The sequence below is a fragment of the Palaemon carinicauda genome, chromosome 17 (assembly GCF_036898095.1).
Source record: "Palaemon carinicauda isolate YSFRI2023 chromosome 17, ASM3689809v2, whole genome shotgun sequence".
NCBI lineage: Eukaryota > Metazoa > Arthropoda > Malacostraca > Decapoda > Palaemonidae > Palaemon > Palaemon carinicauda.
This window is the reverse complement of record NC_090741.1, coordinates 61,398,603-61,412,854: the sequence shown is the minus strand read 5'-3', so window position 1 is coordinate 61,412,854 and position 14,252 is coordinate 61,398,603. Positions and strand designations below refer to the sequence as shown.

The following is a 14,252-nucleotide window of genomic DNA, read 5'->3' as shown; positions in this document are numbered from 1 at the left end:
GAACTTCCATCAGGACGACATGGCCATCTTACCCAAAAATAGATTTTTCGCTTCGCTCAAAATCCGTTTATTATTATTATTATTATGTGCTTCATCATGAATCATAATGAATGATGTTCATTACCTGTTGATTGATTGATGGAGTTACATTGAGTTGATGATTATCCTCATAGGAAGACATATTCAATATCAGGAGTATTATTGCAATATTTTACAGTGGCATGGTACACAAATATTGGGGTTGGACAATGAACTCTAACTACCTACATACATAAAGAGAATAAATGTGCTATTTACGAGTATTGTATTATATCTCATCAGTGCTTGTCACTGTTTGGAAGAAGTAACCATCAACAGTTTGCTCATATTTTATTTTAAAAAAAAAACCTTTTTACTGTTGCTGTTATACTAAAAAAAGTACAAGACAGATAGAGTGGAGAGAATTCATGGAAGCTTACATAGAAATTTTCACGATGATGTATACAAGGAATAGATTTTTTGGTGCATTTCTGTCAATCATTTGCTGAGTGCTGTTTATGGCAAGAGATTTTTTTTCAGCTTCTATTCATCCCCAACTAGGCTTTCTGTTGTATCATGATTCAATTATCTTTATTATTATTTTGTAATTTTCTTATTTATTTTACTCTTCTTCTTTTGTAAACACGTCTTTTATTCTGTGGATACTTGTTTTGCCAAGTTAATGGTAGTTCAGCCTTATTCCCTATGAATATTCCCTCACTTTGAATGAAACTGGTAATGAGACTACAGAAATTATGATTACTGTATAGCTACTGTTTTTAATTTTTCAAATTTTTGTCTATCATTCATAAACCAATCTACATGGTTTAGTTACTCTGCTTTAATCCTGTTTAAATATATGCATAATAAAAAAAACATTTTCTCTGAAGTAGGAAATAGGAGCTTTAGAAAAGCTTTAAGAAATTCTTGAAATTGTTACCTATATATCTGCATAACTACCGCTAGAGAGTTATTGGGTCCTTTGACTGGCCAGACAGTACTACATTGGGTTCTTCTCTGGTTACGGCTCATTTTCCTTTTGCCTACGCATTCACTGAATAGTCTAGCCTATTCTTTACAAATTCTCCTCTGTCCTCATACAACTGACAACACTGAGATTACCAAACAATTCTTCCTTTCTTAAGGGGTTAACTACTGCAATATAATTGTTCAGTGTCTACTTTCCTCTTGGTAAGGATAGAAGAGTCTCTTTGGCTATGGTAAGCAGCTCTTCTAGGAGAGGGACACTCCAAAATCAAACCATTGTTCTCTTGTCTTGGATAGTTCCATAGCCTCTGTACCATGGTCTTTCACTGCCTTGGGGTAGAGTTCTCTTGCTTGAGGGTACACTCGGGCACACACTTCTGTCTTATTTCTCTTCTTGTTTTTTAAAGTTTTTGTAGTTTATATGTGAAAGATTTGTTTTGACGTTGTTGCTGTTCTTAAAATATTTTATTTTGATTGTTAATTACTTGTAATTTCCTAATTTCCTTTCCTCACTGGGCTACCTGACAAAAAAAAAAAAAAAAAAGTATCACATTCCATTGTTCATGTCACAGCCGTCTTTTCTTTGCTCATAGTGGCTAATCATGGTTCATGTGGTTTTCACATGAAATTATTATTATTATTATAATTATTATTATTATTATTATTATTATTATTATTATTATTACCAGCTAAGCTACAACCCTTGTTGGAAAATTATGATGCTATAAGGCCAAGGGCTCCAACAGGAAAAAATAGCCCTGTGAGGAAAGGAAACAAGGAAATAAACAATCAAAATCAAATATTTTAAGAACAATGCAACATCAAATTAGATCTTTTATATATAAACTATAAAAACCTCAAAAAAAGAAAACAAGTGGAAGAGAAATAAAATAGAACAGCGTGCCCGAGTGTACCCTCAAGCAAGAGAACTCTAATCTAAGACAGTGGTACAGAGGCTGTGGCACTACCCAAGACTAGAGAACGATGGTTTGATTTTCGAGTCTCCCTCTCCTATAAGAACTGCTTACCATAGCTAAAGAGTCTCTTCCCTCCCTTTACCAAGAGGAAAGTAGCCACTGAACAATTATGGTGCAGTAATTAACCTCTTTGTCGATGTCTCACAGGGAGGAACGTAGAGAGTAGAGGTCCCCTTTTTTGTTTTTGTTTCATTTTTTGATGTCGGCTACCCCCCAAAATTGGGGGAAGTGCCTTGGTATATGTATGTATGTAATTAACCTCTTAAGCAAATGTGTTTGAGGACAGAGGAGAATATGGAAAGAAGATGCCAGACTATTCAATGTATGTGTAGGCAAATACAGGGATCCAATGTAGTACTGTCTGGTCAGTCAAAGGACCCAATAACTCTAGCAGTAGTATCTTAATTGGTGGCTGGTGCCATGGCTAACCTTCTACCTATTATCCTCGTACTTAAGGGCACTAGTCATCCTTTTATTGTTATCATTATTACTATGTTTTTTTTCTTATTATTGATGGTTGCCTTTTCATTCTTTTATTTTCGTCTGCAGATTGGATTTGAAGTCATATGTGTTGAAGCTAAAAATACCCAAGCAAGTGGATACTTTTCAAAAAAGCAATCTGGAGCCTACAGGTAAGTAAAAAAATCTAGTGTGAATCAGCTCTTAGGATAAGTGAATGGAAATAATAAATATTTCCTGCAAAACACATACAGTACAGTATAGTATACTGGAGTACACAGTATTACAGTAGTCTTCTTACTCAGTATAGTACAGTATGTAATATTACAACATTCCTTTTATCCAGTACAGTATGTATCAAGAAAAATATCCATTCCTAATGAACTGTCAGAGTATTGAGATGGGAGTTTTATATCTTCCTGTCCTGGAATTTTTTTTTTTTTTCATAAAGCTGGTATTGTGAAAAAAATTGCCTTATTATATACCTCTAGGTAACAGAATATTTATAATAGAATTGTTTATTTCTCTACTCACCTGATGTTCATAATGCCTTTCTCTCGTAGCTTGGTTTAATGCTGACGTTTACTCTCGGAACAAAACATTTCCTGTTTTCTTTCTTTTCAATAGCGTTAGGTCTCTATCACAGTATAGAGATGATCTGGCGATTAATGGCAATAACCTTGGCTTGGTTTAAAGGTTTAAGGGCCACTCATGAATGGCAGAGGCAAGGGAATGTGACATTGCCCTATCAAGCAGGATAATGCCCTAGAGACTGACCATTTATACATTTGATCAGCACTCAAGCCCCCTCTCCACCCAAGCTAGGACCAGGGAGGGCTAGGCAATGGCTGCTGATGACTCAGCAGAGAGACCCATAGGCTCCCCAAACCCACCATCCATAGCTCACAAGGATGGTGAGATTGCAGCGACCAAAGGAACTAATGAGTTTGAGTGGGACTCGAACCCCAGTCTGGCATTCACCAGTCAGGGATGTTACCACATTGGCCACCACAATTGATCCTTTGTCTTTTCAGCTCTAACGTCGCCCTTGTGTACCATAGGTGTGTTTTTAACCCCCTCACAGATTGTGGTGTTTTGTGTGATAAAGGTGATTCTGAATTTGTTAGCAGTGTCTGTAAGAGTTTCTCAAGGTAATTATTGCTTGGCAATCAGTGTAATTTGAATAATCTTTGTGAAGAATGAATATTACTTATTGTTCCTCTTATGAAGAGATATGTTCAGATGGCTGCTGACCATTTTAAGAATTTCAAATGTGAAAGGAAATTAATATTTAGTTCATGGGACAATCCAGAGAAGACTAACCTAGTTGATTACAGTGGAGATGATGAGGATAATAACTCTAGTGATTAGCGAGCTTTTGGAGTTTGATAGTAATGAGTCTCATAATGTCTTTCCCTATTTTGCTTAATTTTTTTAAATCTAAGAAGATCAGTAGAGGGTAAAGGCAGAGATTCTATCCTCACCCGCCTTTGTTTTAGGCTAAGGATTCTTGATTGCTACATTGAAATAACATTCTAATATTTTGATTTTAGGATTTCAAACTTCCATGATCTATGGATCTTCATGCAATCCTACAGCTACAGCTATAGTTTAGAGGGATAGGATAGGTGGGGAGGGGAAGGGGGGGGGTTAGGATTGTAAGGATTGGAGGGAATAGTGTTAAAGTGAAGTACAGTGGGAGGTGAAAAGATTGGGGCAGACCCAATAGCTCTTTGTTGTTGGTCTTTTGTTGTAAAATAATGGCTTGTGGACTTCCAGGAGGTAAGTTCTCTTACCAGCCTCCGAGGGACTTGTGTTTTCATGACTATTCCTTTTCTGGGGCTTTTTTTAATTATTTATGTCTGTCTACTTTTCTTTTATTGGTTTATTTATTTCCTAATTACCTAATAATATTACAAAACACCCGTCTATTCTATGTTCCTTTTGTAGTGCAAACGTGTATGAATTTTGAAGAGCTTTTTAGGTGCAGGTATCTGCTATGGACAATCCATTCTTATGTTCCTTTTAGAGATCCCTTATGAAGTTGCAAACTAAAATGCTGGATTGGATTCACTAGTGGGTACAATTACATAAGTTTTTCTAATCTCTCTCTCTCTCTCTCTCTCTCTCTCTCTCTCTCTCTCTCTCTCTCTCTCTCTCAGGGCATGACCCAAGGACGAATCTATAAGATTTTTTTAAAAAATTCATCAAAGTATACAGTGAGTACGCAGTGGAGTTACAAGTAAAATAACACTGCCTGGCGTAATGAAGGCATGCTCCCTACTGAGTGCCCCTTTGGTTTGTTACTGTACTGTGAATGCATTAATCTTTTTTTGTCATACAGTTTATTGCTTACACTACATACAGGACCTAAAGCGTACTTGATTTAGACTCATACACACAAGTGAGGTAGTAATCCCTACTTTTACTCAGTAACAGAAAACTGTCGCCGAGCTTGTAAGTGAATGACGCACATAGCAAAGCAAGCATGAATCAGTTGAACAGTTTAGTGAAAATTTAACAGCTTAATTCAATATAAAATCTTTTGTCCTAGGAAAAATTTTGATTTGGCATGCTAATCACATAATAAAAGGAATGTTAAAAGGGGCTTATATCATCGAGAGGGTTGATACGATATTAAGACTACCATCTTGGCCGATAAAGGATAAGCTTTTGCTTAGAGGCACTTTAGCGAGTGGAGGAATATAAGGATCTAGGCTACCATCTTGGTCTTCTACCTTGCAAAATCTAGGTGTCTTAAATAGTCTAAAAGATGGCCAGAATTATGGAATGTGAGGCTTACACAGCAGAAGGGTGTGATTAAAGAATTCAAGGTTTAGTGAGAGGTTCCTGAATATGGGAGGTGCAGGGTACCATTAGAACCCTCACTCAATGTTGCATTAGAACCACTAGCCAACACTTAATTAGTTTGGCTATGGTTTGAAACAGCAATGTAGGCCTGAAAAAGTACCCTGAATCTAAAACTTAATGGTTTTCTGAGCTTCCACTACAGAAACTAATGACATTAAATTCTTAGGAAGTTCAGTATTTGTTAGGTTGGAGTGGCATTATCATATCAGTCCCTCTATAAGCAAGCAGCCCAGCCTTCTTCAGATTACCCCTGAACCAAGAGTAAAATTCTTTTTTGCCTTAAACTGGAAATTGATCATGAAACATAACCAGAGAGGAACAGTGAGATCGCACACTCCTCACTAGAATCTCTTAAATTGAAATGTCCATAGGCATGAGACAAATAAAAGTGGATCATGATCATCCCAAGAACCATTTATATGCACAACAGTGCAGTGAATGTTAACAAATCTGGAGAAGACAACTTAAAAAACATTAAAATCAGTATACATACATATACCAAGGCACTTCCCCCAATTTTGTGGGGGTAGCCGACATCAACAAATGAAACAAAACAAAACAGGGGACCTCTACTCTCTACGTTCCTCCCAGCCTAACAAGGGACTCAACCGAGTTCAGCTGGTACTGCTAGGGTGCCACAGCCCACCCTCCCCCGTTATCCACCACAGATGAAGCTTCATAATGCTGAATCCCCTACTGCTGCTACCTCCGCGGTCATCTAAGGCATCGGAGGAAGCAGCAGGGCCTACCGGAACTGCGTCATAATCGCTCGCCATTCATTCCTATTTCTAGCATGCTCTCTTGCCTCGCTCACATCTATCCTCCTATCACCCAGAGCTTCCTTCACTCCATCCATCCACCCAAACCTTGGCCTTCCTCTTGTACGTCTCCCATCAACTCTTGCATTCATCACCTTCTTTATACAGACAGCCATTTTCCATTCTCTCAACATGGCCAAACCACCTCACATTCATATCCAGTATGAAAATAGATAAAAATTGGCATCTGGTGAGGAGCACATGTTTTTGTTGTTTCATAGATTTTTAGACTGAAGAAGTTATCCGACATGCGCAACTATTTATTGTTGTTAGATGTTGGTCTTATTGTTTTATGAGAGGAGGCATTAAACTATGGAAAGGAAAGAACACAGCAAAATTTATTTTTTAAGAAGTCTATTAACCCCGACATTCCAAGCTTCTAGAGACAAAAGTAATATGAACGTCAGGTGTGTATAAAATATTATCATTAAAATTCTGTTAATGTATAACCTATCGTAAATTATTGTTTGGATATAGGATGTAGGTTTTGTTTTACTGTACTGTACTGTATTGTGGAAAGTGTTGGTGTTAGCAAGATCAGAATTTCTTGCATTTTTTCAGTGAAATCAAACAACAGCGAGCTATCTTCTGATTGACATTCCTTTATCAGTATTATGAAACATGAAGAGCTCTTTATATTTAGCCGGGAAGTTTATAAATCATAAGTATAGTAAGTCTTCCACCTGCACATTTTTCAAAATTCAGTAGATTGTATGAAAATAGAAACTTTGAAAGGTATTTTATACTCAATTTAACCTTTTTTTTTTTTTCAGGTCTGGTTTTGTTGTGCTAGAGATCCTTGATCTGGTGTCTGGGGTTTACAACATTATTCCTAGTACATTTTATCCCAACACAGATGCTCCTTATTTTCTGAATATTTACTCATCTTCCAGCTTGAAAGTTAACAAATTGAAGTAGATTCTATACTTAGACAATAATTAATGGTTTTGTAAATTTTACATATTAATACCTGTCAGTTGTTAATTTTTTTTCCTGTAGGATTTTAATGACTCATAGTTTGATGATGCCATGTAGTTAGCCATATTTAGGTCTTGCTCTATTTTTAAACATCTGTATATTTTATATAACTCTATCTGCTTCATTGTTATATACGTTCTACATCACATTTTATCATATAGGGCCAAACATATATCAATTCTCCACCATCCTCCTGTTTGTTTGGTCAATGCCTTCATTTATATGCCCTTTTTCCAAGATTATCTGAGGTTTTCTTAATTGTGTTAGCCTTTACTATTGATGTGTTTACTATGTATCTAGCTAACTGCTCCTCTCCCCATGTCATTGCAATCCCAAACTTTCTTTAATTTTATAAGAAAATATAATCATAAAAGCATATAAATTTTCAAATACAGCAGTCTTTGTCATTAGATTACTAGAAAAAGCGTGTGGAAGCCATGAAGTCCATAGGGTTTTATAGCTGAATAGGTTTTATTATCTATGCATATTACAATATGACTTTCATGCCGGAAATGTATTGCTCAAAAATGATCTCAAGGATGATGAAAATGTTTAGCTAAATTTTGATAAAAATAAAGTTCTAATTGAAAAAAGAAATAGCATTAAAATGTTAGAAGTAATTGAAGACAAAGTTGTTTTGTAGTTTGATATGAAAAAAATTGTAAAAATATTGAGGCATTATTCATAAATGATGCTGGAATTCTTGTACTTAGAGAGATTTTTTTTTTTTATAGTAGACATTAATGATCATTTGAGAAAATTCCTTGCAATTATTTAAATGTAATCAATAGAAAAACAAGCCCCATTCTTGAAGATTAAAGATATTACTTTTGTTTATGTACTTTTAAAAAAAAAAATCTTATATTTAATTCTTTCATGATCATTGACTTTATTTTTCATAAGTACAGTATGGCTGACTCATTCTAGTCTGGAATTGTTAGTTCAGGAAAACAAAAAGTATACTTTCGTATCACTTAATTTCCAACAATTAATTGAAACAAGCCTTTTAAGAAGTAAAGGTCCCCAAAAATGAGCCAGTTACCAACCACTAATTGTTACTAATAATTGATAATAAGAATTCCCTAAAAGTAGGAACCCTACCCAGTGTCCCAAGGTTTCTTGTAGTAACCTTTTGTCATTGAGATGTGGTGGTTCCTGTCCAGGACATTTCATTGCTTTTGTTCCCCCCTTCTTCCGTAGCCTTCACCTTCTCTGACATTACCTCAATCCAATTTTTACAACATTAAAATCAAATCTGTCATGCAGGGTAGGCAAGCCTGTGAATTAGATTCAGTGGTCTTGCGAAGCTAATTCATAGTACTAATAACTAGATGGTGTAGAACCAGATTGTCAAGTACCAAGAAGAATTTTTTTGGTGATATTTATATTTAATAGGATTTATTGTATCATATATACATAAGAAGGATAATAAATTCCAACTGCAAGACAAAGTCTTAAAAGCACATGAGGGGTTAGGCGTTGAAAAAAAAAAAGGGAAGGCAATGAATTATTTACGAGAATTCCTTAGGAAACGAGTTAAAAAGGAGTCTCCTGATTAATGTCAATATTGGGGATTTTGTACTTTGCAAATGCTGTATGTTTTCAAGCTCTAAAACTTAATAATTTCTTCAATCTGTTATGATAGCTGTTGTCTGATCGATGAAACAGTGAACTCATTTTAGACCAACCCGTTCCAGCTCTTGTCATGTGCCAGTAACATAATAGGTTAAATGACTCTAATTGTTTTCAAATTAATTTTTAGACCTTGGCAATTAGATATTCCAGCATCTCTTAAATTGCCATTTAAATTACATATAGCTGAAAGAACTACTTCACCAAAGGACAGTTTCAGTGTCTCTGTATAGTGTTTGCCAGACGGGGGTTTGAGTCCTGCTCAGACTCGTTAGTGCCATTAGTGTCTGCAACCTTGCCATTCTTGTGAGCTAAAGCGGGGGGTTGGTTGTTGGTTGGTTGGGGGAGCCTATAGGTCTATCTGCTGAGTCATCAGCAGCCACTGTCTGGTCTTAGCTTGGGTGGAGAGGAGGATTGGGCGCTGATCATATGATATATGGCCAGTCTCTAGGGCACTGTCCTGATTGCTAGGTCAATGTCACTGTCCCTTGCCTCTGCCATTCATGAGCAACCTTTAAGCCTTTAAACGGTTCCATTTGGTCCTCATTTCAGCCGTGTATAAAGCCAATTGTTAAAATTATTTTTTAAATGGTTGTGTTTAATGATTGTAACTGACCTATAGTGGTTTTCTGAATTATTGTTCTGAAATGAAGAGTGAAGATTTAAGTAAGAGCAATGAAATTTCACTTCTTTTAGATTAAAAGACAGAGAGTAATGCAAGTGGGGGTAAATAGATACTCCAAAGAAAGTTTAGTATTGCTTATGGTACCTAAAGAATTACTGTAGATAGTAGCAACCGAAGGGGATATCAGATATTGTTCCTCATTATTACGACTTTGTTTCTCCAAAATTACATAAATGTTCAAACTATTCCTGAATCTTTAGATGATCTTGGACTCAAAGTTTCAGAAATTATTTTCTGGTAACAAGTAAATTAAGTCAGGGGAAACATAGGGTAGGGTTGAAGAGAGCATGTACTTGCTTGGATTAACCACTTGCATTGCATTTATTTTTGTTTATTTGTAATCTTATAATTTCTCGGTTATTGAATTTCATTATGCGTACGTATATTCATAGCGTTCATTTCATATGATTGTTCTATCATCATTATCATTATTTTCTGACACTATTCTTCATTTAGTTATTTCAAGTGTCGCAAATGTGTTTTATTTACTGGCTTTTGTCCAACTTTCTTGATTTTTTTTTCCACTGATAATGCAGTTGACTGGATTACAAAATAGGAATATGTATTAATTGTAGCTTCGTACCCCATTTATTGTGATGTGCTCTCTAGATTTAATCTCTTCATAATCATATTCTATTTTTTAGCCTTTCCACTTGAAATTGCTTTTGCTTCATTCTGTAAACAACTTTTTATTGTCTTGAGTACTGTTTCTTTAATGCCCTACTGTTTTACAAAAACAGATAATTGAATCCCAAGCAACGTTTTTTTCAGGGAGTTAAATCTCTGAAGGCCCAGGTAACAAGTTTAAAAGAATCTGATTAATTTTTCATAGTCTTTTAATGTTCTGTATATGGGATTATTTCAGACCTAAGTTGTTAGTTTTTAATATTTTCATTATATGGGTTATTTTTTATATTTCCCTTTTGAGATTTATTGTGCTACAACAGCAAAGCTCTCCACTATTTAGCTTTGGTGAGATAATAGTTTTTTATTCAAATTCATATTTACTCATTCAGTAACAAGTGAGATGGTGCATAGAAAATGTTTGGATTTATATGAATGTTATCTGGTTATCGATATCCTCGCTGATATTGTTAGGTCTGATCTAAGACCTATTCTTATACAGTACATAAATATCATATAACACGGGGCCATAAAATTACCTTAAACGTTATCGCTGCTTAGAATATTCCGACAACGAAGCTAGTATGGACTATAAAAATGTCATAAATCTTAGTTGTCTGTGAGGCTCAAAAACACTTTCACAGATTTTGATAGCAATTGGTGTCTTGGTATTTAGAAAATTTATAGTGTTTGAATGTACATACTCTCTCTGTAAATATTATATACTGTACTACATTTCTGTCATAGTACTGTACTAAAGTCATCCATTTTGATGAGTCCTATATTTAAATACATTTATACATTAACAATGGTTTTTAAAGTGATGTATAGTATCCTAGATTCTATATATTGAGTCACATACATACTTAATGACTAGAGTACTTGACCAGTTAATACTCATCAAACACTTGAGTATCTTAATACAAAATCTATAATGTTTGGTGTGTTTAAAGTCACATTTTCAATATTAATCTTACCCGATGATCATGTAGCTGTCAACTCTGTTGCCCGACAGAAATCTACGGTCGGGATACGCCAGCGATCGCTATACAGGTGGGGGTGTACACAACAGCGCCATCTGTGGTCAGGTACTCCAGTACTTCTTGTCAACAAGACCTCAATTTTTCCTCTGTCGTGCCACCGGCTAGACCTACTGGGATACGCTGTTGATTCTGGAGTTATTGCTCACGATTTGGTGATGTATTTGCTCTAGAGTTTAGCCTTCGCTATTCAGGAAGCTTTATCTTTAGCTTAGCAAGCTTTTGGAATTAATTTGAATTAATTATGGTGACGAAGAGAGTATGGACTCTCTTTCACTTTTAAATGGCCGACCCTTCCCTTAGACGGAAGTGTTGGTGTCGAAGAGAGTATAGACTCTCTTTCACTTTTTATTTTATATCTCTCCGCCATTTATAGGCCTCTTCGATTAACTTTCCTTAAAAAAAAAAAAAAAAAAAATATATGCGACCTTTCCTAATAGTAGGCGGTCCTTACTTGGAACCGAAGTTAATTAACATTGAGCTCGTCATATCGTTTTTCCTGTTAAGAATTTATGCTATTTTAATTTTATGTTTTTGAAAGAATTTCTTTGATAAGTCTCGTACTGTTTTCAAAGTTGAACTAACGTTTTGTTTAGTCTCCGCAGTTGTTGACGTTCAAAACGTTCAACTTGCGCTCTATCGTTACGATAGAGAGAGAGTATTCACGGTTTCACGTTGCAGTAAGAGTAAACCGATTCTAGCGTTTCGTTCATTCTTTCTTAGCTTAAATGGTTTTAATTCTAATAAAGGAGCTTTTTATTTGGGAAACCTTTCAGTTATTTTCCTTCAACAAATAATATGTTTTAACGATATATATAATTGGGCTCATCTCTCAGGTTCTAAGTCAAGAGAGAGAGAGAGAGAGATAGAGACGGAGGGAGAGAGAGGAGGATAAACGTTTCGTTCAAGCGGGTAACGTTGTTCTCGTTTTTTTTTTTTTTGCTCTTCTCCCTAGTCGATAGAGGGGAAGAAGGTAAAACGTTTCTAGAGTTTTATTCTTGTTCCCAGGCTTTATGCGGTGAGAGATTTTAAACGTAGTTTATTTGATCTAGTGTTTAGTCTCTTTTCCAGCCACTGAATTCTTTATCTTTCATTATGTTTTTCTGTTACATTGTAATACTGTTTTCGCAATTACTACCTTTTAATGAAGGATAGGATTGCGTGTTTCAGGTACAAACCACTTAAAGTTTCGAGTTCAGTGAAATAAGTGCAAACAGAAAATCAAAAGTGATAAAGTGATATGCGCAAAGTGTTACAGTGTTGCGTTCGAGGGTTCGTCTGTTCGTGCCAGTGGTTCACCTAGTCTGGGACCTCTTACAAGCTCCCAAGCCCAGGGGAGAAGTAATGTCGAAGGACTTATGGGTTCCTCAGGCCTTGATCGACGAACAGACGTTTCCCTCGGTGGTTTCGGGTGTATCTACACACGTTGCCGACGTGATCACCCCACCCACACAAAGACGAGAGAGCCCATTTATTCCTCGTCTGCGGAAGAGGTTTCTCGCAGAAACCATGGACCAAATCTTGCAGCTTTTAAGTGCAAGTCGGTCCCTTCCGCGCAAGTCCAACGGCCTAGGTGTAGCCACTGGGTCAGTTCGGACTCGCTGCAGTACGACAACTGCACACCTCCTAAGAGAGGCTAGGTGGTACCGCAACAGGCAGTAACTCCGTCTGTTGCCGCACCAGCTGTTTTAGACCCTCAGTCACAACGGACAGTAGCTCCGTTTGTTGTTGTCTTTCATAGACCCTAGTGGTCCATGCTGCAGACTTTACAGTCTCAGCTTGCTCCTTCATACAGGAGTATCATGCTGGAAGGTTGACAATGCAGCCTGTTTACCTACAACCCGCCGAGGTTGTGCGCTCAGCAGATACTGCGGCTGCCTGCTCCCACACCACACCTGTGAGAGCTCCTCCACCGATGCGCAGTCCTCACTGCCAGACGCATGTTCTTGCTGCACCATCTGCTAACATGCGTGAGCTGCCGCATCAGGAGTTGCCGGGTTCCAGCACTATGCGGCATTCTCCTCAGCCCATGCAGCATGCTCTGCAGACCTTACAGCATGCTCCGCATACCATGCAGTATGAGCCGCATTCCATGAGCCTCATCCCATGCAGCATGAGCCTCATTCCATACAGCATGAGCCTCATCCCATGCAGCATGAGCCGCATGCCATGCAGCATGAGCCGCATGCAGCATGAGCCGCATACCATGCAGCATGAGCCGCATGCCTTACCTCATGCTCTGCATACCATACCGCATGCTCTGCATACCTTACAGCATGCTCTGCATTCCATACAGCATGCTCTGCATACCTTACAGCATGCTCTGCATACCATACCGCATGCTCCTCAACCCACCGCAGCCCCTCCCACGCACCAGCACTCTGCTTTTGTTGTTGCCAGCTCCCACACTCCGACTGCGGAGAAGGTTGACGATGCACCCGTGGGCCTACACCCCCCACGGTTGTGCGCCCGGCATGGCTTCATGCTCTCACACTCTTGTTGTGAGAGCTCCTCCACCCATGCACAGTCAACCCTGCCAGATGTTTGATGACTCCCACACACAGAGCACTCCGTTGCCGTGCGGGAGCTACCACAAGCTGCCGTGTTTTGACACGGTGTGTCAGCCTCCGCAACACACTGTGGTTACCGCCACTCGCCAGCAGCAAACTAGTCAGGCAGGAGTTGAGGCTTACCCTCACTGAGAGAACTTAGCTTTTCTCGGATATGGTTCCTGTAGATGAGAAAGTGCTGTTCTCCCTCCTTCTGATATTCCCTTGAGGACTCTGTCATTTGGAGAGGAGCCTTAAGCTGCTTAGCCTCCTATGGACTTTTATTTAAGCATAACATGCTTCCAGGGAGGGTAAATGGTTCCGCTTCAGTCGCTAACCCCGTCTGTTGCCACACCTGCTCCCATAGACCTTGAGCTTTGTTGCAAGACATGCAGTCCAAGCTTAGTCCTTGATAGAGGATTTCTTTTTACGGAGTCAGTGTGTCACTGGGAAGACGTTCAATAACCAGCAGAGGTGACCTGTTGTGACGCGGTGCGGCAACCTCAGCAACCCGATAAAGAGTTGTCTGTACTACCCAGACAGTCTAGACAGTTTCGGGTTGTCGCTGTACTTCCTCGCTTCCCCATGGTTGACAGTTCACAGACTGTGCAGCA

At 37.9% G+C, this 14,252-nt stretch overlaps 1 protein-coding gene across 1 annotated transcript in view; it reads left to right on the top strand.

Moving 5' to 3' along the window:
- The window catches only part of LOC137656815 (calpain-7-like), a 94,621-nt gene extending 86,633 nt beyond the window's left edge, over nt 1-7,988 (top strand). Inside the window, exons 11-12 of the mRNA XM_068391126.1 lie at nt 2,532-2,614; nt 6,904-7,988. Of these exons, the coding sequence (XP_068247227.1) occupies nt 2,532-2,614; nt 6,904-7,048 (228 nt within the window). The 3' untranslated portion in view covers nt 7,049-7,988. The remainder of the gene's footprint in view (nt 1-2,531; nt 2,615-6,903) is intronic.
- The last annotated feature ends 6,264 nt before the right edge of the window (nt 7,989-14,252 follow it).